General features: G+C 38.7%; 1 protein-coding gene across 2 annotated transcripts in view; it reads left to right on the top strand.

The window, feature by feature from the left end:
* Positions 1 to 25,708, top strand: part of TRPM3 (transient receptor potential cation channel subfamily M member 3) — a 491,731-nt gene that overhangs the window by 298,316 nt on the left and 167,707 nt on the right. For both annotated transcript variants that reach the window (XM_063455040.1, XM_063455041.1), the window contains exons 8-11: positions 5,677 to 5,800; positions 11,004 to 11,076; positions 20,611 to 20,711; positions 21,873 to 22,007. In XM_063455040.1, the coding sequence (XP_063311110.1) occupies positions 5,677 to 5,800; positions 11,004 to 11,076; positions 20,611 to 20,711; positions 21,873 to 22,007 (433 nt within the window). The remainder of the gene's footprint in view (positions 1 to 5,676; positions 5,801 to 11,003; positions 11,077 to 20,610; positions 20,712 to 21,872; positions 22,008 to 25,708) is intronic.

The following is a 25,708-nucleotide window of genomic DNA, read 5'->3' on the forward strand; positions in this document are numbered from 1 at the left end:
CAGAGCAAGATGGGTTAATATATAAAAGATAAAAAGTAATGTCTATTTGACAAAGCAGACTTGCAAGCCAGTAATAACCCATATAGGTCTAAAGGAGAATATTTTAATAAATTTTAAACAAATAAAATAAACAGTCAGAAATACATTGTAAGATCAGATCTCTCTTGCAAGTAAAGTTAACTTTGCAAATTAAAACCCCATGTGATCTGGACACACATATGCATTTTACTATATCACTTATAGATGGCAAAGCACAAACTCTAGGAGCATGAGAAAAATATAAAATGCATTCTACGCACAACAAGAAAAAATAAATAAGAAAAAATAAATAAGTATGTACCTAGCAAGACAGGGTTGAGTAACCCACAGGAGAGAAAAAGGTTAATAGGCATAAAAATAATAGCAACACAGAATACCTGAACGGTGGTGTGCCCAGGAAAAGACTCAGAGGCTGGCAGGGTGAGGAGGAGGAGGGCCGGGTAAGGGGAGAGGGATCCCTGCAAGCTCGCAGTAAAATTGCGGCATAAACTCCGGTCCAAGATGGCCGCCGCACGAGGTATGGAGGAGCAACTCATGGATAGCAAACAGCAGGGGAAGGTCGCGTGCACACTACCCACGCAGCCGACCCATCTGCATCAGGGAGCCACCGCTGAAATGAGCGGAAGGCTCTCAAGTGCCTGCCCGACCGCAAACCCACATGGCCACCCACAGGAGGCCACCCACGACCCGAGGAGAGGGGCAGGGGAGGGGAAAAACGTCAGGGAAAAGGCTTGACCGGTCGGGAGGGAAGAATCCCAGCAGGGCACACCACACAGGCACAGGATAGGGCAACAAGTCAAGTAAAAGCCCCAAACAGCACAGTAAAATATATGCAATAAAATATATAATAAATATACAATAGCAAGCACAGCAGAGCAAGTGAGTACTTATCTGGTCTGAGAGCAGCAAAGAAAGAGGGGGATTGTGGGAGACACAGGCCTTTTATAGTCACTTCCTCTGTTATGTGATTGGTTGCCTGTGTGCCTATACAGTTTTTTCTTTCATTTTGATATATTTATATTTCTCTATCTTTGCTGCTGAGAGTAATAAAGAAAGAGATATGCATAATAAGTGCCTCCGTGTCTTTAATAAAATTCATGTTTTGCTGTGACATCCAATCAAGGAACTTATTTGCTACTTATTTGCTAAATGGGGACCCTCCATGCACCATAATAAGTACAGTCTGTTGTAATGTCTATGGAGCATAATTGTACAGTCCATCCCGATTCTGCCAAACCTCTAGTAGGAAACAGATTAACAAAAAAGGGATTGCACACGTAACCTCCATTCACCATAGCCACTATGGTAAGCTGTAGTGGTTTTCGTGCTTGGAGTACCTCTTTTTTGGAGTGCCTCTGTTTTACCTCTGGGTAACTATATCAGAGTAAAAAAAATTGTATCCAGGTTTTATTTCCAATTTTCTTATTAACCTTAAACCTTATTAACCGTTGGAGGATATTTATCAAAGTGTTCTGAAAAATGGTGGTTAAATTCCGTCAATATTTGAATCCTATTTGTTAAACTTATATAAAAAGTGAAGGTTTCCTTCGTAGTAAATTCTGCAATTTTTTGCAGAAATTTCAGTTTCAGAAGATCACACCTGCCATTTTAGGGCATTTTGATGACTGAGTACACAAATTCATGTTTTGCTATGACATCCAATCGAAGAACTTATTTGCTAGACATTTTTGTGAAATAAAATTACTGAATTTATGCCAAACATGACACATCAAAAGTGATATATGAGTGAACGTTTGCAGTTCACTTAAGGGAACATTAAATTGCTAACATTTTATGAAATTAAAAATGTCAAAGCGTAATCATGGCAAAAAATAAAAATGTCACTGTAAGATTCTGTGTGGGTAACTAGCGTTTGCTGAAGTGACAGAATAATTACAAGAATTAATGCCGGAATAATAAAGTATGAATGGAGGAAGCATAAACTAAAGGAAATTTGAACTAAATTGGATATATTGCACAGTACATGAATAAAATGTGCAAAATAGGAAACAGTCATCTTAGTCACATGGCTCATTTAGGTGGAAATATATTCCAGAGTCAAATAGATTATGTCATGGTAAATATGATTTCATACTGCCATCTAATACTAATGCCATCTCCATAACACAATGCCAAATTAGTTTTTAAGGAAATACATTTATTTTATTTCAGTGCACTTTATTTACCATTATAATACAACGATGAGGGTAAATTTAAGAGGGTGCGAGTGGCTGCACGTGAACTCAAAGGGAGTGCTATAAAATGCATTTCTGATTATCTAGCGGAGTGGTAGGCAATCTTTGTTCTTTCAGATGTTGGAGAATGCATCTCTCATAATGCTCTTATAGCCATAATGCTAGCAAAGTATCAGGGAAGATGTATTACACAACATCTGAAGTGCTGAAGGTTGGCTTGGACTGTTCTCTTAAAGCTATAAATAGACGGTTTGAGGTAAGTGGGAGGTCCTTTTAAGACTACCCTTCCCAACCAACCTCATTACTCAAAATATTGTATACAATCTCTATTTGGCTAATAATCTTAGTCCTTACCTCTCCTGGAGAAGGTTCATTCCTGTAGATGATATTCTGTGGTGTGTATGAAGCCTTGTGATAGAAGAGAATGTCAGATAGACAGCCAATCTGTATTTAGTTTTCCAAGATGACAATTAGCATATGATAGTACTCAGGATGTATTTTAGGAATTATTAACATGACCTTGAGTTGCTTGTTAACACTACTGGGTCACTAAACCCATCAGCTTCCTGAAACCCTCTATTCATCTCCACTTTATACCAACACCGATGATGGGTAGCAAAGGCTTTAATCCACACTGTCGACATTTGCCTTATAAAATCCTATGTTATGTTTTACAATTACTGGGTATATGGAAACACTGCCCTTATACATTTATCTACCATTAGACATATTAAGAAAAACCTAAAGCAAGACACAATGAAACTTGAAAAAAATAAAAATCTACAGTACAACTGCTTGACTATTCGTTCATAAAATAGTCCGACAGTAGGTGGACTGAAGCCAGATACCCATTAAATATCCTCTGTGCATTTAAGTCAACAGGCCGGACTATAAAGGATACTTGTGTTAGTTATTTCATTGCCAATTTGAAAATGGATCATTTATTTCCCCTTTATATGAGGCACAAGAAACATCTAGTGTCAACACTGGCTGACCATTCAACGCTGTGTCTGATGTTAACAGAGATATGTATGGAAATGAATGTGAACATTTTCTCACGTGTTTCTGCTAGGCAACACAAATATGTGTAGTTGGAGGGTCCTGTCCAGACATTGAACAAGAAGAAACAATAAGAAGCTGTTTTTTCCATGGAAAGCTGTATTTTGTTGATCCTAAATACAAAGCATGTTTGTGGTGATGTCTGTGTGTGTGTGTTTGTGTGGGGGGAGTGAATCCAATGAATCTGTTTATTTAATGATCTGTTCACTAAGCGGTGAATTGAAGTAAAACCAAAAAAAGTGACCAGCACACTATCCCAAATCCCTATGCATATTTAAACTTTGTTTTTTGTTTTATGCATTGGGGCTGATGTGTACGATAGCCATTGCTGCTGCCCATGAGTAGTGCGAGTTTGAGCACAGGGCTTGTGAAGTGACTGGAAGCAACATTCATAATGTTATGCCAAATGATTGAACTGAAATACTTACAAAAGCTGAACAAATGCATTTTCTAAATTGTTTCTTTTTGTTCAAAATGTTTGCATGTTTGTTGTAAACTCATCACTTTTCACTGTTTAGTGAATAGACCCCCCAAAGTTCTGCCTGCATTTTAGAGTGCCTGTGGTTTAACATTAAAATTCAAAGTACTATCAACATTGTTGTTGTACTTTATTTCATTTATTATTGATGCTACCATGCTTGACATGTCAATTATATCTTGCATTCACAATAAAAAAAAATTCAAAAAACTAAAATACAATTTCAGTGCAGTGCAACATACTCTGATGTATGAAGTAGCCTAGGGTTAAATATACAAGCAGAATTTCTATGGGCTGAGCCATCTGGGACCCTCAAATGCAAGGATTAGAGATTGACTGAGAACTGTTTTAACCACTTAATAGCCAACTATGTATTGGTACAATGTTTTCAATGTGCTGTAGTTTCCCTTCCCTTATACTGTTATTGCTGTGTAAAGGTTTCTTTAAACTACCATTGTACACATAAGGAATTATTTAATTGTCATTTACGTAAAGGAACACTATAGTCACCTTAACAACTTTAGCTTAATGAAGCAGTTTTTGTGTGTAGATCATGCTAGTCAAGTTTCAACGCTCAATTCTCTGCCATTTAGGAGTTAAATTAATTTGCTTCTGTTTTATGCAGCCATTTGCACACTTCCTCTGGCTCTGATTGACACAGCCTGCATGAAAAAAGCTGGTTTCACTTTCAATCAGATGTAATTTACCTTAAACAATTGTATCTCTTTCTCTGTAAATTGAATGTTAATCACATACAAGAGGCTCTTGCTGGGTCTAGCAAGCTATTAACATAGCAGGGAATAAGAAAATCTAAATTAAACAGAACTTGCAATAAAAAAAGGATATATATATTAGATGACTTTACAGGAAGTGTTTAGGAAGGCTATGCAAGTCACATGCAGGGAGGTGTGACTAGGGTTCATAAACAAAGGGATTTAACTCCTAAATGGCAGAGAATTTAGCAGTGAGATTGCAGGGGCATGATCTATACACCAAAACTGCTTCATTAAACTAAAGTTGTTTTGGTGACTATAGTGTCCCTTCATTATTCTGGATATTCTGCAGAATCATTTAACCAAGTAAAATCACACTCATTAACAAAGACCAAGGGCAATTCAAGGGTGTATTCACTAAACACTGTGTAGTGAGAGAAAGCTAAAATGGGGACCCTCCATGCAGTCCATCTCGATTCTGCCAAACCTCTACTAGGAAACAGATTAACAAAAAAGGGGTTGCGCACGTAACCTCCATTCACCATAACCACTATGGTAAGCTGTAGTGGTTGTCGTGCTTGGAGTACCTCTTTTTTGGAGTGCCTCTGTTTTACCTCTGGGTAACTATATCAGAGTAAAAAAAAGTCTCCAGGTTTTATTTCCAATTTTCTTATTAACCTTAAACCGTATTAACCTTAAATTTATATAAACTAATTTGTTTTGTGATTAAAACCTGTAATTAATGCTATAAATTGGCGATAAATATCCCCAACCCTTTTCTTAATGCTTCCTCACTGTGTGAATAACAATACTCGACAAAGGGCTAATATGGAGGCACCCTGATACAAGATAAAGAGGTTTTGATTTCTACATTCTATTTTATTTTTTACTCTTCAAAATATTTATTTGTTAAAAATATGGATAAAAAACATTGTATTAAAATTATGGGAAGTGACATTGTACAGAAAAAATATATAGTAGTATTAAAAAGAAATGAAAAAGTTATACGTGATTTTTTTATGTTTTATTCAATGGTGTAAATTCTAAAACTGTGACGTTTCCCCTTTAAGCCTGTGTAATAAATCTAGTAATTGCCATATATGTCCAGCGTAATAATGTTTTTTTTTTTTTTACAATCTTTATTTTGTCCAGCTTAATAATATTAAACTGTTTCTGGTGTGTTTCATTTCAGCCTTATCAATGAATCATTAAGGGACCAGCTATTAGTTACAATTCAGAAGACATTCACGTACACTCGAACCCAAGCACAGCACCTTTTCATGATCCTCATGGAATGTATGAAGAAAAAGGAGCTGGTATGTTTATATCATCTGCTGTTTATGAAATATTGACTAAGACAGGAATCCCTGGTAACTGAGAAAGAATTTGAATACGAATAATGGATTTTTTTTAACTAACTAGAGATGAAACCCCAGTCAGTCCTATTTGCCATCTAGCAGCTAATCCTAGGGCATTGTAAATGCCACTGTTAGCCCCCTGAAGCTACAACTATCTTTGCCTTCAGTGAGGACTGTTGGGTAATAAGGATTTTATGAAAATCTAGGAAAGAGTGCCATTGGTATCCTCTTTTTAAAAAATATTTATATAATAATAAATTCATAGGTCTTAAAGTGAGTAAAAGTTTTTATACAAATCACAGTTATGTTTCAGACTGATTCATGAACGTTTGTCACAGTGTTTTAAGTCACTTGTGTTGAATGTATTCAAGGGCACCTGATGTACATATCATAAGTGAACATATTTATCATGATCTGTTAACAACAGCAATGTTCAGTTGGTGGAGATAGTCCATGTATCACATTATAAGGAAAGATTTTACTGTAGTTACAGTTCTTAAAACCTCTGTAGGACCTTTATAAACTTATGCAGATTTAACTTTTTAACCTAAACATTCCATCAATGCCGTTCCATCAGTGTAACTCATTCTCAGTTATCCATGTATTAAGCTAGAAAAATCTATTGTTATGGTCAAATCATACAGCCAATTACACTCAAGCAGGAGAATGCTAAATTAAATGAGCTCCTACTAGGCCTGACCCTCAGAAAACCTTAGTAAAAGCTTATTAACCTTATTAACCTTTAAGCTGGTCTCTGCATGCCTGTATACAAGTGTATGCATGGCATTTCAGAACATGATATTCAGTATGAAATATGTGTCCATAACAATCTCTGATTTCTATGAGAGGAGGGTAGATTGGATTATATATGTATCCTAATATGTACTTTAATTGTTCTTAATCGAGTCTCAGTCAAGACTTTTTTTTTCAGCTCACAGCTGGTAATACATTAACATCCTTCTTAAAGGCATATGCTTCCCTCTGGAACTCAAAAGGTTAAGGGTTGCTCTTTGTATACATCTTAGAAGATTTTGCCCATCCGGTATATGTGTTACCTTGGGAAATGTCTAAATAAGATTTCTTTTCAGCAGCAACCTTTTACAAGAATTGTTGTGTAGTTGGATGATTGATAAGAATGTTATTTCTGTGTCTCTTATTATTTTGTGATACAACATGATATGTTTTACTCCTCGCTTCCTGAATGTATGAGAATAGACACGTTTTATAGAATCAAGAGTCCTTGATTTATGTTCTACCATCAGAAACCTATACTATGCATCATTTCTGTGACAGATCATATGCTAGTAACATGGTTTTGTGAATGTTCAGATTTGCTTTACAAAAGTAAGAGAGTATTTGTAAAGATGATGAAAGCACAGACATCTGCAGCGATGATGCCTTCTGCTTAGCTTTTTTCGCCGATTTGGAGGTCATAGTTGCTGTACGGTATGTTGAGTGTATGTTTTAGTGGGCAAAGGCATTAAATACTCTGGATAACTGGCTGCGGAATGCTTGCTACCATGAGAGTCCTGACATTTTGCGACCAGCACTACCTACGTCCAGGACACGCCAACCAGTTTTGCACTACTTGGATAAATGTCTCCATAGACATGATCCATAGATTGCCATGCTTTAACCAGAAAATAAGTGTACATGATCTTTAGTTCACAGAGATTTTTCCATAAGACATATGAAACTTACTTTTACCAAAACATGTAATCCTGCCCCAAATACTGCACTTTTAACCTATTTTACAGTTTCTAGAACTTTAACCAAAGTAAACCAGTATATTCTGCTTTCTCTCCAATGTCATTGATGAAATGTTTAGGTTAATCGAGTCACAATTGCTATTATATGTGTTTACATTACAACTGAGCAGTTAAAATATCCTGTACACATAATTTAAATAGTATAAACATTTATACTGTGCTATCAGAAATGCTAGAACATGTATCGATTTTATTTTACTCTCTTTACAAATACAGTCTCTCTCCTCACCTGTGAGTACACAGCGTAGACTTCTATGCAGCCCTAGGACTGGGTTAAATGAGCTCTTCTACAGCACTCATAATACACATAAAATATATTGACAAATAAACGCAAACCACATATAGAGCAATAACATTAAAACACCTATAAGGATGTGTGGTATATTGCACTCACAAACAGTTATTGATTGCAGATAAATCACCTAGTAAAAGTTCTCCAGTTCTCCATCACAAATATTCCCCCAGTTAACATGTGTTGCACTTTATAGGTAATATAGGAGTGGAGTGACAAATTTGAATTCCTTTCTGATGCCGATATGCTGACAGAGAAGCCAGAATGTCAGCATCATTAAGGAGGATTGCTGGCAGTGTCCTCAAGCAGGGTCAGTCACATTACAGTGGGGCAGGATTAAGGCACGACTGAAAGGCAGGTTTTACAATAATGTATGTAGAGACCTGCATCATAGGCGTGCGCAGCGTATTGCATTAGGGTGTGCACCCTAAAGCACAAGCGGCGTATATATATGTATATGTGTGTGTGTATATATACACACACAAAGCTGTGTGTGTGCTGTGTGAGGGTGCTGTTAGTGTGATGTGTGTGTGTGTGTGTGAGGGTGCTGGTAGTGTACTATGTGGGTGAGGGTGTTTGTGTGTGCGTGCTTGTGAGGGTGCTGTGAATGTACTGTGTGTCAGGGTGCTGTTTGTGTGTGTGTGTGCATTTGTGAGGGTGCTGTAAATGTACTGTGTGTGAGGGTGCTGTTAGTGTGCTGTGTGAGTGTGAGGGTGCTGTGGGTGCTGTGTGTGTGTGTGTGTGTGCTGTGTGTGTGTGTGTGGGTGCTGTGTATGTGTGTGGGTGCTGTATGTGTGTGGGTGCTGTATGTGTGTGGGTGCTGTATGTGTGTGGGTGCTGTGTGTGGGTGCTGTGTATGTGTATGTCTGTGGGTGCTGTGTATGTGTGTGGGTGATTGGTGGGGGTGGAGGTGGGGGTACATTACTTAATATCCCCCCTCCCTTCTTACTTCATGTAGGGAGGGGGGATCCTTCCTTGTTGCTTTCCCTGGTGGCCCAGTGGAGGTGGGGGCAGATCAGTTATCCCCCCTCCCTTCTTACCTTATGCCTGGGAGGGGGGATCCTGCTGCTGCCGCCATCCATCCCTGGTGGTCCAGTGGAGAGTGAACTCTAGCACCGCAGGGCTAGAGTTCACTCACGCGAGATCTGAGCGTTGCCACGGCAACGCTCAGATCTCGCGAGAGGAACCCGGCGGAGCTGCTGGCAATAGCTCCCGGGTCCTCTCCTGCCTCACTCACTGCCTGTGGGCCGGTGGGGAGAGAGGCTGAGAGCAGAGCCGGCGCTCGGATAGCGCCGGCTCTGCATGGACCGACAGGGGGGATCCTGAGATCTCCCCTGCCGGTCTCAATACATAGGCGTGCCGCGGGGATTAGGGTGTGCCCAGGCACACCCGGCACACTCCGTGTGCACGCCTATGACCTGCATAAATGGCAGAGCTAGGATGCTAGATAGGAAGTTATTAAAATGTTAACAACATACAAAGAAAATAATAATTTAATTTACAGTGAACGGCCACATCATTACATAAGCTTCCCTAATACTGTCCACTTGTGCTGCCACAACAGCTCTAATGCATTGAGGAATGGACTCCATAGGAACTCTGAACATGTCCTGTGGTATCTGGCACTAAGACATTAGCATCAGATCCTTTAAGTCCTGCAAGTTAAGAGGTGGGGCATCCATGGATTGGACTTGTTGTTTCAGCACATCCTTCAGCTTCTCTATCATTTTGAGATCTGGGGGATTTTCTGGCCAAGACAACATATTTAACTATTTGTCATGTTCCTTAAACCATTCCTGAACAATTCTTACAGTGTGGAAGGGTACATTATCATGCTAAAAGAGGCCACTGCCACCAGGGAACACTATTACTATAAAGGGGTGTACACGGTCTTCAACAATCTCCAAGTAGGTAACACATGCCGAAGTAACATTCACATGTATGCCAGGACACAAGGTTTTCCGAGCAGAACATTGCCCAGTGCATAACACTGCCTCATTTCCATAGTGCATCCTGTTGCCATCTGTTCCCCAAGTAAATGACGCACACATGCCCGACCATCCACCTGATTTAAAGAAAATGAGATTCATCAGGACAGGCAACCTTCATTGCTTCATAGACCAGTTCTGACACTAATATCCCCATCAAATGCCCACTCTGTCCAGGCTGTGGTTATGCAGCCTCATATGCAGCAAACTGTGATACTGTGCATTCTGACACCTTTCTATCATGGCAAGCATTATGTTTTTCAACAATTTTACTTCTGTGTAACCAGACCACATGGGTTAATCTTCATGCATTAATTAGCCTTGGGCATCCATGACCCTAACATTGGTTCCCCAGTTGTCTTTTCTTGCATCAATCTTGGTAAATACTAAACCACTGCATACGGGGATCACCCCACAATACTAGACATTTCGGAGATGCTCTGACTCAGTCATCTATCAGTCACTATTTGGCCCTTGTCAAAGTCACTCAGATCTTTTGGCTTGCAATTTTTTCCTGCTTCCAACACATTAAATTCAAGAACTGACTGACTTGCTACTTAATATATGCCACCACTTGACAGGTGCCATTGTAATGATCTAAGCAATGGTATTCACTTCACCTGTCAATGATTTTATAGTTGTGCCTGATCAGTGTATCTTTACGATAAATTGCAGATTTATTGCCAAATAAGTCATCCTTACATTTTTCTTATGATATCTTTTGACTATGTTAGAATTTTAATGACATTCCAACGCAGTTTTTGTGAGCATTTCATGAAGATTTTATTTGCTGGTGACAGAGCCGCTTTAAGTCAAACCTACTATGACAACATGTTAACTGGAAGGACATTCTCCTGTTTTTTATTACACAAGCATGAGACCTATTCTCTTCTAAAATGCGTTAGGAGGAAATAGATGAAGGCACTTGCCATGATTTGCATCCATTACCCATATTTACTTGCATAGCTTAACTAGTGAGGCAGCATTATAGAAGTCAAGTGACCAGAGGTACTGCAAATCCATCTGCCACTGCTGTTACATTTGTTCATCTGATTGAAAATGTGACGTTATTACATGAAATAATTATTACTTTCTGCGCCCTGCATTTTCAGATTACTGTGTTCCGAATGGGTTCAGAAGGTCATCAAGACATTGATTTAGCAATCCTTACAGCTCTTCTAAAAGGTAAATCTGCTCTATATATTTCTTGACCTTTATAATGAACTTAACAAAATAATGTTTAAATCTCATTAAGTGACAAAGTCATATAAACAAAAAACTAAATATGTATTAATCTTCATTATGTGTAATAAAGTAAACATTCTGTGTTTCGAAATTACCTTATGAGGAATGAAATTAGAGTGAGATACTTGTAACTTGTATTGGCTGATTAATATTCAGCACTAAACCTAGTGAAATGAGTTAACTTTTGGATTTTACCCAAAAGGCCTACCTTGAGAATGTGCCAAACTAAATTGACCTGTGTATTTAGATTGAATTGGGTTGAGATCTACTAGTAAGGGTAACATGGGGTTTCACAGTTTTTTTTTTGTTTTTTTTTAAATATTGGGAACTCTGTATACATTCTTTATATTATCAATGTAAGGCTCTAATCCGTAAAACTTTCCAACTTACTAACTAGTATTTTTTGAGAATTCTTCATGGGAGGTCTGCACTCTAACCTAATTGAATGCTATCATTTTACTTTTATTTTCTTATCTGTTTTTACAATTGCTATTTGATTCATTTTTCAGTTCATTTGTTATTTATTTTATTTTATTTTAACCATGACTGTTTATTAGTGTGTTCGGTAGTGTAACCCCAACACCTACTGTATTCTCCAGCTCTCTAATAAAATAATAAAATAATTGTGAAAAAGTAATGCATTGCTCACTTTTGTGGGGGCACTTCAAAATATATCAAATGCTTCCTTCAAAATATGATGTTTAAAGAATGATTTAGTAAAAAAAGGAAAGATCCTGGCATAAGCATTTTACTGTAATTATAAACCATTTTATGGCTAATTCCTGAGCTGTAAAATAGCTGTAAAATAACCAATAGTCACTGGCTTTGTGAAATAGCAGGAGAGCTGTTAGGTACTTCTCTTGAGATATTTCTACAGACCCCATATTAATTATTCCCATTTCCTTTCCATCAGAGGAGATGGAATCAAAAGCAAATGAGTGACAATAGCTCTCTTTTCTTAACCCCTACATCACTGTTTATGGTATGGGGAAATAAGTGAGTCACAGTGACAGGTCTGAGCATTGGCTTACTCCTACTTTTATTTTATTTTTTTGTCAATCTTTCTTTTTATTGAGGCATAAGATTGCATGGGTACAGAATAAAGATGGGGAGACAATAAAACATCATGCAGGATGGGGATCTCACAATTCACGATACATCATCTCCAAGCATTGTCAGCCTCATTTTATATGAATAAAGTGTATTAAGGCATGCATATAACAGTATTGTAAGGTAGTTAACATAAAACTGATGCTACTCTTGGAGCCTAACGAGCGATGTAGATATACTCATGCTATTTGTCGCGGCAAGTTAATGCGATTGGATTATTTAAGAGTTGCGTGTTTAGGGATACATTAAATTGCTGCGTCTCAACTGTGAGCATAAAGAGTGTACAACATACTGAATAAGCCTAAGGTAGTAATTCTCCTGTAGGCAGCATGAGAGTGTGTGTTTGCCGTGTCAATGCTAGGCTGAATGCAATATGAGGCTTCACCCCCTGTATTCTCTGGTCGCCCGCTAGTGGACCTGAGGCTAAATGGCAATTTAATACAATGCAACTTTGCGGATATATTGCGTAGGTTTTAAACTTGCGCTTGCCTGATATAGGTATCTAGTGAAGTGTGCATGCACATAGATATGCAAGCTAACCTTAACTATAGTGTATATATTTTCCTCAAAATAACAACATTAACTGCGCTGGTCATAGTACAAATATAAAAAATGACATCAGGCCTAACGTTGAACCAGCTAGGATTATGAGATACACTGCGTAAAAGATAGGTGGGCTATGTGTAATTTAGCCCGCCAAGGCCTTTTTACGTCCGACTACATTTGCACTGGGTAAGCACGGTACATGAAACAAGCCGAACCAGGCACATGTTGGTGTATTAATGAGTCATTGTCTCTTGGTATTAAGTGTCAGGCTTACTACATGAAGAACGGTTAGTATAAAGTACACAGGGGGAACATGTCCGCTAGGCGGGAGTTCATCAGAGTGTGTCAATTGAAACAAGTCAGAGAGGGACCCTTGTGTCTCACAGCTGGGAGCTTTTACCGCAGGGGCTGTGAGGTATGGAGTCTGTAATTATCCGATACCTCTGCTGGGGAAGTTGGCACCGTCTGTCTGGAGGGTCCACAGGGGAGCAGCAGGGTGCGGGTGAGTGTCGGTCACCCTCCAGCCCCAGGTCGGTAGGAAGGCCTGCACCTGTGTACCACTGACTCGGTTTCTCGGTGAGGCCGGGTCATCCCTTTGTTGGGCGCCATGGGGAGCTTGGGTGTTCTACCGCCGCCCGCGACGGGCAAGCCTCCGGCGATGTGGTCGGTGCTTTGGAGACTGACTCCATGTGGTCTTTGGCCTGGGAAGGCATTGTTAGCGGCCCACGATGGTTGCCTCAATAAGGTAGTAGAGGTTCTGGGTGGTCCGTTGTATCGTACGGGTGCCGCACCTCTGCCGCTGTGTGGAAAGTTTTTGGCCCGGAGGCAGGTCTCTAGGCCTAGCTGGGATCCTGCAGATGATGCCTGGTATCGTGGCTTGCGATTGTGAGGAAGTCCGTGGGCAGGTACGCCTTGTATCCCTCTTTCTCGCTGTTCTAGTCAGGTATGGTTTGCATAGCCGCCATTTTGGAGCTTGTTTTAGTGCGGGCCCTGTGTTCATGTGCCGCTTCTGTGGCAGTTTGGCAGCCGAGTGGGTCTGGGCTGGATGGTGCATCTTTTCCTTCAGTTTTCGCCAGAAGTCTTGAAAGATTCTCTCCAGCCTGGCCGCATATCCTTGCTCGTCCTTGCTGCTGACAAGCCGCATGGTCCCCACCATCTTTGGCGAGTCTCTTGGCCCTCCGATGGGTTTCTTTGTGCCCACCATGGCTGGGAGGACTCCCAGTAGTGGACCGGGATCACCCCCACCGGTCCATAGGGGGGGTTGCGGGGTACTCGTGTGTGGCGCTCAGCTCTCGGGCCGCTCCGGACTGGGAACTCGGCCGCTGCTCCCCTCCATTGCGCTCCTGTCCGCATGCCTCCGTGGGTAAAGCCTGTTGCCTGTTGTCCGTTCACGGTCCGGTCACCGGTTCACCATGTGGACTGAGTACCAGGTCGTCGCTTAATGTTAGTGTGTGCCGTTTCATGAGGTTTGGAGGTGCCTTTTTAGCTTTTTTTCGCAGCTTAGTCAGGAGCTTCAGTTAGGCACGTCTTCCCTCCATGGCAGTCAGGCCCCACCCCCCTACTTTTATTTTTTAACTACATATTCATGGAAGTCAAATATTGCAAATTTCTGGTTCTGCAGGCGGAGATATCTGAATCTGCCTCTAACTGTGCTAGTTTGGCGGCAGTTTAGGACATTATCAATGTTTATACTACAGGGCCGTTGAATGCTTCAATCTGATTGGTTGATGGACGTTCTAAGGTGTGCATTATTTTCAGAGAGACGCACGGCTAAAGTAGTTCCAGACAGGTTTTGACCGCATTACAGTTGCATAAGAAATTAGTCCTACATACAGGAGCGTTTTAATGACAAAAACTTGACAAACGTCTTGAAATACATCATCTGAACAATGTTTCGAGGTGTGGTAACTGTAGTATAAGCGGAATAAATTACTCCAGGCTGTTGAATTATTAGAAAAAAATAATGCACACCCGAGTTGTAACGGCCACTTTGCTTTGCGTCGTGACCGCATTACCACCTCGGGTGTGCATTATTTTTCTAATAATTCAACGGCCTGTCGTCAATTATTCCTTACTTACGTTTCTCAGTGCTGTGTTTTGACATTTTATCAATTTCTCTGTTAATTTTTCAGCAAACATTGATTTTGCACAAAACCATTTAAGCGCTTTCGGTGAGATTCCCAAAACTGTACCATGTATTTATTATCTAAACTTGTATTCTGGGATAACTTATGGACTAACCGCTGAATTTTACAAATATTTTGGACTGAATACGTCTGACAGAGTTTTTCTTTAGAGACAGAAATATTGAGGTAACTTTAATAATTTTTCACATAAGAAAACTTTCTCATTTTACTCTTTATCTCTCTTAAAACTATTAATAAATAAAAATTATTAATTACAAATGTAAAATAAAAGATGAAAGGTAACTTTAAAACAAAAACAATGTACAGGCAGTGGGTGGGCCTAAAGTTGTGAGTAAGGGGTGAAGGAGTTGCACACAGAAAAGATGTGCCAGCATGGAGTTTTGATATTGACGATAATTAAAAACTTTATAGTGCTACTAATAGAACTGCTCACGTTTAGTAAAAGATAGTTTACAGGGTTACTCCAACCATCATGACCACATGAGTGATTTGAAGTGCAAATGGTGGTTGCAGTATGTTTCTGCTGGAAACACGGCACATACTGGATTAATCTTAATTTTGTGCAAGGGGACCTTGCTTCTCCCACCAACTGCTCACTCCCGCATCCCTCCTTTTCATACAGTTTTTAACCCCCGTTTCCTCTCCTTGCCAATTCAGAGCATGTATATGTGCTCTCAGCCGGCAAAACAATTTAATCACAGGCTGCTCAATCAGAAACCTGTGATTGGACCGAGCAAAGACCCTGTGACGTCAGAGGGTCCATTAAAGTCATTGCCGGGAGCTTCATAAGGTGATACACCTTTTTACTGCAAACAGGTTTTACTGCCATTGGAGGGGGGAAAAGGGGGAGGGAGGAGGTGCATAGCCATAGTGTCCAATAGCGCATATTACAGTAAAGGTACTCCCCCTCAAAAGGTTTGCAGTAACATAAGTAATATAAAAATGTATGTTTTTGTGAAAGGCTCCCTTTAAAGTTTAAAGTGTAAGGGTTGGGCAAAAAAATATTGTGTTATTTGATATTCCTAGAATTATAAGGATATTAACATTGTTTGCCAAAATAGCAGAATGGAGGAAAAATATCCAACTCAGTTATTGATCCAGCTGGGCTTTTTTTTTGCCTAAAGTTTAAAACCCACATGTCAATTACTTACACTTTTCAGATTAACGAATAACCCTGTGTGTGTTTTTCTGTTTGCATGTTCTTGTGCATTAGACTTGTCTGGTTGCTGTGACCAAGCTGTCATATATTTCAATGTTCTTGTCTATCTAATATCTTTCACTCAAGTGAATTTCTGAACATTGCAAATGATGTATGTTAGTCCATACATCTTTGTAGTCTACACCAGGTCACTACAATGATGACTCTTTGTTTGACACAAACTCATTATTCTTACAAAGCAATCTTCTGACTTTGTTTTTTATTATAAAAAAGCAGCCTTCTTGTGCTTTCAAGCAGATGACAACAATATTACTGAGATGGTGAAAACAGCAATTTGTTTTAATTTTCTGGATTCTAAAGAGGCACCTTAGCTCCACTGACCATGAGAAGTGATAAAATCCCATTAAATTCAAATCCAACCAAGCAGTGATGCTATGGGCTGATATTCCTTTAGATGTGACCAGAATATTTTCTTCACTAGCCATGAAAAATACATTCTCCTTCATGCCATTTTCACTTAAACTGATACCAGGGGACCTGTAGCCCGCTGCCATTCCAAATTAGTAAACACATGGAAATGAAAAAAAAAAATGCTTTAAAGAATGGCACTTGGTCACAGAGACTTCAATCTATGTCCCAGAGGGGAGGCATTAAATGCACAGCATGTATGTCAGGTTTTTATATGTTTGATGTATTTTCTGCAGTGGTTATGTCATTTTTATGATGAGTAACCTTTTTGTGCTAAACATTTAAGAAGTCATTAATGAGCTATAGGATTCAAATGCTAATGAGTTAGCTTGGAGGATAAAATATAACTGTACTATATTATATTTTGTTTGAGCTGAGATATTAAAGGGAAACTCCAGTGCCAGGAAACGATCCATTTTCCTGGCACTGGAGGGTCCCTCTCCCTCCCACCCACCAATCCCCGGTTACTGAAGGGGTGAAAACCCCTTCAGTGACTTACCTGAGGCAGCGGCGATGTCCGTCGCCGCTGTCTCCTCCTCTGCGACGCTCCTCCTTGTGATTGCGTCGGCCGGTGGGCGAGACTGATCTTGCCCACCGGCCGAGGAGACCTAATGCGCATGCGCATTACGTCTCCCCATAGGAAAGCATTGAAAAATCATTTCAATGCTTTCCCATGGGGTTTTGAGCGACGCTATTAGACAGCCACTAGAGGTGGAGTTAACCCTGCAATGTAATTATTGCAGTTTATGAAAAACTGCAATAATTACACTTGCAGGGTTAAGGGTAGTGGGAGTTGGCACCCAGACCACTCCAATGAGCAGAAGTGGTCTGGGTGCCTGGAGTGTCCCTTTAATATTCCTAGATATAACTTGATTAATACTCTTCTGAACATTAGGGATTATGTAAACTAGCAATTATGATGCAAAGTTCTACACATATGACAATATGTGGGAATATTGTGCTGGTTCCCATGGTAATGACATTGCATATAACAATTGACACATTTACTCTTGATGGATATGGGCAATGTATTGGATGCACTGAAATATATATAAATAATAATTCTTAGGTAAATTGATAAATATGATGTTACCGCCATGGCAACAAATAGAGTATTCCTACTGATTGCTTCAAATGGGCATCATATGACAATACATAATAACCACTCTATGACCTTGATTTAACAAACTTTGAAAATGAATCACTGTTAGAAAACTTGCCCAACAATTATTTACAAAACTCTCCATTAAATGGCTTTTAATTTTTGGAGATTAATAATTTGGAAAGTTTTCAAAAAGTATTAATTCATTTGAAAAACTTGTCAAATCTTATGCCTTGTTGGGGTATTTTACAATGAAAAGATGGCATCCATCTGCAGCAGACCAAGTCTACAAAAACTGTAAAGGATTGCTTTGGGTATTCCACCAATAATTTAGTACTGTTTTATGTCAGCTGCTTCCCAGCTGTTGCTGAACCCTTCTCGTTGGATTCTGTTCTGTGGACCTCTTTATTTTCTGTAAGCCTGAGATTTTTCAGCCAACTGTTTTAGGCATACTTTTAAATTTTTATATATTTTTTTTTAAATATACCCATATGTAAGAAATGAAGTGGAATTTCTTTATTGATTACTAATGAGTTTACATGAATCAACTCCATCTTTCCTTATTTATGTTGATTCTGGGGATAGACCATCCTGACGCTATCAGTAGCAGTGGGGAACCTGAGACGCATGCAACAAAAATATATATGGTGGCTGATAAGTACTGCATAATTCCTACTTTACAAGCAAATTCCAGACTGCTTAGGGGGAAATTATATTCCCAAAAAATATTTTAAATGCATGATATAATTAACTTTTTATAATTCTTTATTTTTGAAAGTGCATAGATGATTACAAGTTTCAATACTGACAGAGAATGTTGTAGTAGTCGACATTTGGTGTCAGATTTAAGATATATTGCAATTTTTCTTTAATAAGAAATTCAAGAGTAAACATAGACAGGCATAACAGAATACCAGTAACAATCAGGTTATACATGCTGTCTAAAACAGTTTTGCTTGAAATCATAGTGCTATATTTAGTCATATATTGCAAGCTATCTGCACCGTTTCAAATGCTTCGTTACTCATGGGTTAACTTTTTTTTTTTTGACATTCTGTGTTTGTCGGTTTGGTATTTTTGACATAGCGTTAATCATTACAAAAAGGGATCATTGCATAGGTTAGTACCCCTACATTTGCAGTATGAGTCAACAGGTATGCAAGTTCTGATTGCATTAGACTTGTCCTTGGTTAATATATGTGTTTATAGAGATCTTTCCTTTCCTCTTTTTTTTCTTCTTTTTCTTTTCCCTTTCCCCCTTCCTTGATTTAAGCAAGGTACAAGTACCTAATGTAACCAGCAGGCAGGGGATCAGAGCTGTAACTTGCGCAGCATTTTGAAATATACATTCAGATTTAACCCGAGCTTATGTGTGTACGGATAAAAATACTGGCATACCAATATAATTAACTTTTGCCAAAAAAATTATGTACATTAACAAAAATTTGCTCAAATATTCCTATGCCCTAAAACTTGCCTTTCCTTACGTGTAGGACTGGCGTTTATAGCTAATGAAGATCCACCTCCATTTTTCCCATAACTTACTGTTAGTTATTTCTATCAAATTATGTGTTTATGTTGGATATCGTCCAATCAACGGACATATATTTAGTCGAAAATGTATTTTCATCAGCCCAACTACTGGATAAGTTTCATTATCATTCTGTTCCACATGATCTCTATAGCAAGTATTTACCATGTCACTACATCAGATGTACAGTGAGGGAATATAAGTATTTGATCCCCTGCTGATTTTGAACGTTTGCCAACCGACAAAGAAATGATCAGTCTATCATTTTAATGGTAGGTGTATTTTAACAGTGAGAGACAGAAAAACGCATGTAAAAAAAGTTATAAATTGCTTTGCATGTCAATGAGTGAAATAAGTATTTGACCCCTTTGACTTAGTACTTGGTGGCAAAACCCTTGTTGGCAATCACAGAGGTCAGACATTTCTTGTAGTTGGCCACCAGGTTTGCACACATCTCAGGAGGGATTTTGTCCCACTCCTCTTTGCAGACCCTCTCCAAGTCATTAAGGTTTGAGGCTGACGTTTGGCAACTCAAACTTTCAGCTCTCTCCACAGATTTTTCTATGGGATTAAGGTTTGTAGACTGGCTAGGCCACTCCAGGACCTTAATGTGCTTCTTCTTGAGACACTCCTTTGTTGCCTTGGCTGTGTGTTTTGGGTCATTGTAATGCTGGAATTCCCATCCACGACCCATTCTCAATGCCCTGGCTGAGGGAAGGTGGTTCTCACCGAAGATTTGACGGTACATGGTCCCGTCCATCTTTGTTGCGGTGCAGTTGTCCTGTCCCCTTAGCAGAAAACAGCCCCAAAGCATAATGTTTCCAACTCCATGTATGACGGTGGGGATGGTGTTCTTGGGGTCATAGGCAGCATTCCTCCTCCTCCAAAGTCAGCGAGTTGAGTTTATGCCAACAGAGCTTGATTTTGGTCTCAGCTGACCACAACACTTTCACCCAGTTCTCCTCTGAATCATTCAGATGTTCATTGGCAAACTTCAGACAGGACTGTACATGTGCTTTTTTGAGCAGGGAAACCTTGTGGGTGCTCAAGGATTTCAGTCCTTTACGGCATAGTGTGTTACCAATTGTTTTCTTGGTGACTATTGTCCCAGCTGCCTTGAGATCATTAACAAGATACTCCTGTGTAGTTCTGGGCGGTTTTCTAACTTTTCTCACGATCATTGAAACTCCACAAGGTGAGATCTTGCATGAAGCACCAGATCAAGGGAATATAACAGTTGTTTTGGGTTTCTTCTAATTTCTTTGTTTCTTTAAATTAAGGGTTGCATATTAAATAACTTATAATAGTGATGTAGGATTGTATATGAATAACAAACATGAGTGAATTAATTTAGGTACTAAATGAAGGAATTAATATACAGTATGTTTTATTATCATTTTGCTTTTAATAGGTGCCAATGCTTCTGCGCCTGACCAACTTAGCCTTGCGTTAGCTTGGAACCGAGTGGATATAGCTCGAAGTCAGATCTTTATATATGGACAACAGTGGCCGGTATAGTACAATACTTGCTTCAAAATATCTGTGATGTATGGTTTGGATATAAAAGTGCCAGACTTCAACTACCATTAATCTTTTCCAACCAAAACCACATGATACACTTGGAAAGGTTAATTGTAGTACAACTGAGTACTGTTATTTAAATACTGTATTGATTTATCAACAAAGTAACATAATTTGTAAGACTAGTTTTACTATATGATAGGTCACTAGTTTGCAAAATTATCACAATTGGGTTTTCAAACCGATTACTTAATAGTATCAGTCAATTATTAATGAAAAACTACAGCTAGAAATATCAACATTGTCATGCTAAAATTTATTGCATAGCATTTACAAATATGTTTCTCAAATCTCTTACTTTGAAAGTAATCAAGATATTTCATATTATATATCAATTTGTTTGGAAATTAGACTCTATTTATTAATGGGAGGTACACTAACTAGTGTAATCAGGTAAATTAGGAAGTCAAAAGAATAATGGATATTCACCCAGTTCTATGGGAAATAGCTAATGTTTGTAATATCCTATAGTTTAATAGATGTATGTATAACTGTATAGACAACATTTTTTAATTCCTGCATTTAACAGATAACTATATAATGCTTGCTTAATATAGCTATAATCAGCACACTTTTTTAAAATTGGCAATGAACAGGGTGAATGGTCACATAATCTCTACCCCAGGCCTGTATACACATAGACTAAAATAAATTAACTCCACAACAACTGTAATGCTTTGCTCTATTATCCATCCAAAAGGGGCTTGGTAACAGTTTCAACCTTTTGGTCTTCTTCAACCCTCAGGTTGAATCCCAGTGTTAGACCCTAGGACTGAGGGAAACTGAAAGGATGAAACTGTCAAGTATTAAGGAGGTGCTCAGTTCCATCATTTTGGAAACCTAAATAAATATATGTCTGCAATTTTTTATTATTCTTCCTCGTCTTTTATGTTGTCATAACATTGGTAGTAGTGAAACTTAGTGACTTGAAAGCCATAGCACAAACCTTCAACATGGCTATTCTGGGAAAAAAATATCTACACCTCAGCCATAGTCATTGGCTATTTTAGTCTACATTTTACAATTCAGTTTGCAATGCATTACAATTTGCTGATTAGTGACTAAACCTTTCGTTTTTCCATGTTGCTTTAGGTGGGGTCCCTAGAACAAGCAATGCTCGATGCTCTAGTTCTGGACAGAGTTGATTTTGTGAAATTACTTATAGAAAATGGAGTAAGCATGCATCGCTTCCTCACACTCTCAAGACTAGAGGAATTATACAATACAGTAAGGAAAATCAGTTAATGTGTTGTCAACACTTTATTTCTGTTAATATACAGGGAGTGCAGAATTATTAGGCAAGTTGTATTTTTGAGGATTAATTTTATTATTGAACAACAACCATGTTCTCAATGAACCCAAAAAACTCATTAATATCAAAGCTGAATATTTTTGGAAGTAGTTTTTAGTTTGTTTTTAGTTATAGCTATTTTAGGGGGATATCTATGTGTGCAGGTGACTATTACTGTGCATAATTATTAGGCAACTTAACAAAAAACAAATATATACCCATTTCAATTATTTATTTTTACCAGTGAAACCAATATAACATCTCAAAATTCACAAATATAAATTTCTTGCATTCAAAAACATAACAAAAACAAATCTGTGACCAATATAGCCACCTTTTTTTGCAAGGACACTCAAAAGCCTGCCATCCATGGATTATGTCAGTGTTTTGATCTGTTCACCATCAACATTGCGTGCAGCAGCAACCACAGCCTCCCAGACACTGTTCAGAGAGGTGTACTGTTTTCCCTCCTTGTAAATCTCACATTTGATGATGGACCACAGGTTCTCAATGGGGTTCAGATCAGGTGAACAAGGAGGCCATGTCATTAGATTTTCTTCTTTTATACCCTTTCTTGCCAGCCACGCTGTGGAGTACTTGGACGCGTGTGATGGAGCATTGTCCTGCATGAAAATCATGTTTTTCTTGAAGGATGCAGACTTCTTCCTGTACCACTGCTTGAAGAAGGTGTCTTCCAGAAACTGGGAGTTGAGCTTGACTCCATCCTCAACCCGAAAAGGCCCCACAAGCTCATCTTTGATGATACCAGCCCAAACCAGTACTCCACCTCCACCTTGCTGGCGTCTGAGTCGGACTGGAGCTCTCTGCCCTTTACCAATCCATCCATCTGGCCCATCAAGACTCACTCTCATTTCATCAGTCCATAAAACCTTAGAAAAATCAGTCTTGAGATATTTCTTGGCCCAGTCTTGACGTTTCAGCTTGTGTGTCTTGTTCAGTGGTTGTCGTCTTTCAGCCTTTCTTACCCTGGCCATGTCTCTGAGTATTGCACACCTTGTGCTTTCGGGCACTCCAGTGATGTTGCAGCTCTGAAATATGGCCAAACTGGTGGCAAGTGGCATCTTGGCAGCTGCACGCTTGACTTTTCTCAGTTCATGGGCAGTTATTTTGCGCCTTGGTTTCTCCACACACTTCTTGCGACCCTGTTGACTATTTTGAATGAAACGCTTGATTGTTCGATGATCACGCTTCAGAAGCTTTGCAATTTTAAGAGTGCTGCATCCCTCTGCAAGATATCTCACTATTTTTGACTTTTCTGAGCCTGTCAAGTCCTTCTTTTGACCCATTTTGCCAAAGGAAAGGAAGTTGCCTAATAATTATGCACACCTGATATAGGGTGTTGATGTCATTAGACCACACCCCTTCTCATTACAGAGATGCACATCACCTAATATGCTTAATTGGTAGTAGGCTTTCGAGCCTATACAGCTTGGAGTAAGACAACATGCATAAAGAGGATGATGTGGTCAAAATACTCATTTGCCTAATAATTCTGCACACAGTGTAAAGCGGTGCTTATTTGTGTTATTAGAAATTTTCACAGTCCTACTTGTCCATCAATAATTACAATGGAATATTGACCATGCACCCTCTAGTGGCTTCACACGAACACTGGGACACCAACACTTCTTAAAATGAATAGGTCAGGATCTGGTAATGCACTTACAGGGCTATTAACTAAAGTGAGAACACTTGGGAATTCAAATTCAAGGCTGATGTAGCCGAACTGGCAGCATAATAGACACAATTTTTCCAGTTCAACTACTTTGTCCTTAAACGTAAAATTAACTTTGAATTCTCACTTTTCCTGATAAAACTGTATTGGATTTTTTTATGAGTGAAAATTCAAGGTTTGTTTTTCAAATTTAAGGTTAACTTGTTTTATTAGTACTTGTTGTGCCCATCACAATTCATGCTCTTTTGAAAGAGCATTACATTTCATCTATGCATTCTGCTATCTGATTTTCAGGCAAATATATGGGTTGGGAGAGAAACCGATTTTAATCTAATTCTTAATCATTAAAAATTATCTAGCAAATAAAAAAGCCCAAACACATTTATTGGAGGATTTTTCTCAACTAGCCGGCCAGTTTATCAGGTTCGGTTGTGGAATTTCCACTGGCATAAAATTCAATCAAAATTGCTTAAACATATATTATAGAATCAGTGGATAATGTTTGAGTGGATTTTGCCAATAATATAGAATCAAAGTTTGGGAGAATGTAGAAAAGCAAACTACATCATGAAGACAAACAAGCTATCAAAACAAGTTCTAAAGAAGCACCAATCAGAATTTGGTTATATGTCACAAAGTGGCTTATTATAAATGGGAAAGACTATGGCACAATCCCACTGTGAATCATGGCGATTGTAGCATCATGTTGTGGGATTTTATTTTATTGGCTGGAACTGGGCTGCTGGCCAGGATACAGCACAATTCTACACTAAATATCTGTTTTAGTCTGCAAAAGAGACCAGAGCAGAGGTTCAATTTCCAGTCGGACAGTAAATGTAAATACACAGCCAAAGTTACATAGGAGTGTTGTTAAACAAAAATCTGAATGCAGTAGCCCATTTAAAAACCAGGCATAAATCTGATGGAGATGGAAAAAGTTGAAAATGTTCCCTGACAGTCCCCATACAACCCAAAGGAGGGTGCCAATTTTGCCAAGAAGAATAATCAAAAAATGTTAAAGTTAATGAAGACAGACATACATGTTGACTCAGGGTTTGATATTTACGCATTCAACTAATTTTAATATTTTTTTTGAAATTAAAGAGTTACTCCAGTCATTCGAAGTAGTCATGGTCCCTGAAGTCTTGCTGTATATTGCTTTGAAACACTGCATATACAGAGGCTAACCCCTTAGCTGCTGGAGGTCTAATTCCACCTCCAGCAGTGTCATAGGGGAGTCATCAGCCAGCCAGAACTAGCGTTCCAGGCCTGCTAATATCCATTCTGTGCAATTTTTATTGAACAGAATGTTAGTCATTGGCTGAGTGTTTTCAGCCAATGAATTTCAACCACCATGGCTTTCTGGCTCCTGCAGAAGCTGGAAGCATGTTACTTTACCACAAGGGTGCATCGGAGCCCGGTGAGGACCCAGGTAAGGGTGGTGGGGGGTGGAGTGGGGGAAACCATTGTTATGGTGATTATAATGCTTAAAGTAACCCTGTAACTTTTGTTACAATGAAAAGATATGTTGCAAATTTGGAGTATTGGGCAAAATAAATGTTATTAATCCTAATTTAATTCTAGATTATAACCCTGCTAAAATTGTAAGCTTCTAAGTGGTCAGCTTTATGGGAATATAAAAGTGCAAGGCAAAAACAAAAATCTAACTTTGCATATACTGTAAATATACTCAACCAATACTTTTCAAACTGTGAATTCACATACCTAATAAACACAACTATATATATATATATTTCATGATGTATTTTCTCGGTTTTACATAATTTATACCAATCTATTTTTCTAAAGTTTCCCCCATTTGTCTACTTGTTATGACTGTTTTTTTTTATAATTGTCTATGAATCAATAGCATTATATTTATAGATTTATACGTATTCAACCTTTGCCTGTCCTTGAGATTTTTCTTTTTTTTAAAAAAAA

This window comes from Pelobates fuscus, chromosome 5 (genome assembly GCF_036172605.1).
Source record: "Pelobates fuscus isolate aPelFus1 chromosome 5, aPelFus1.pri, whole genome shotgun sequence".
NCBI classification, from domain to species: domain Eukaryota; kingdom Metazoa; phylum Chordata; class Amphibia; order Anura; family Pelobatidae; genus Pelobates; species Pelobates fuscus.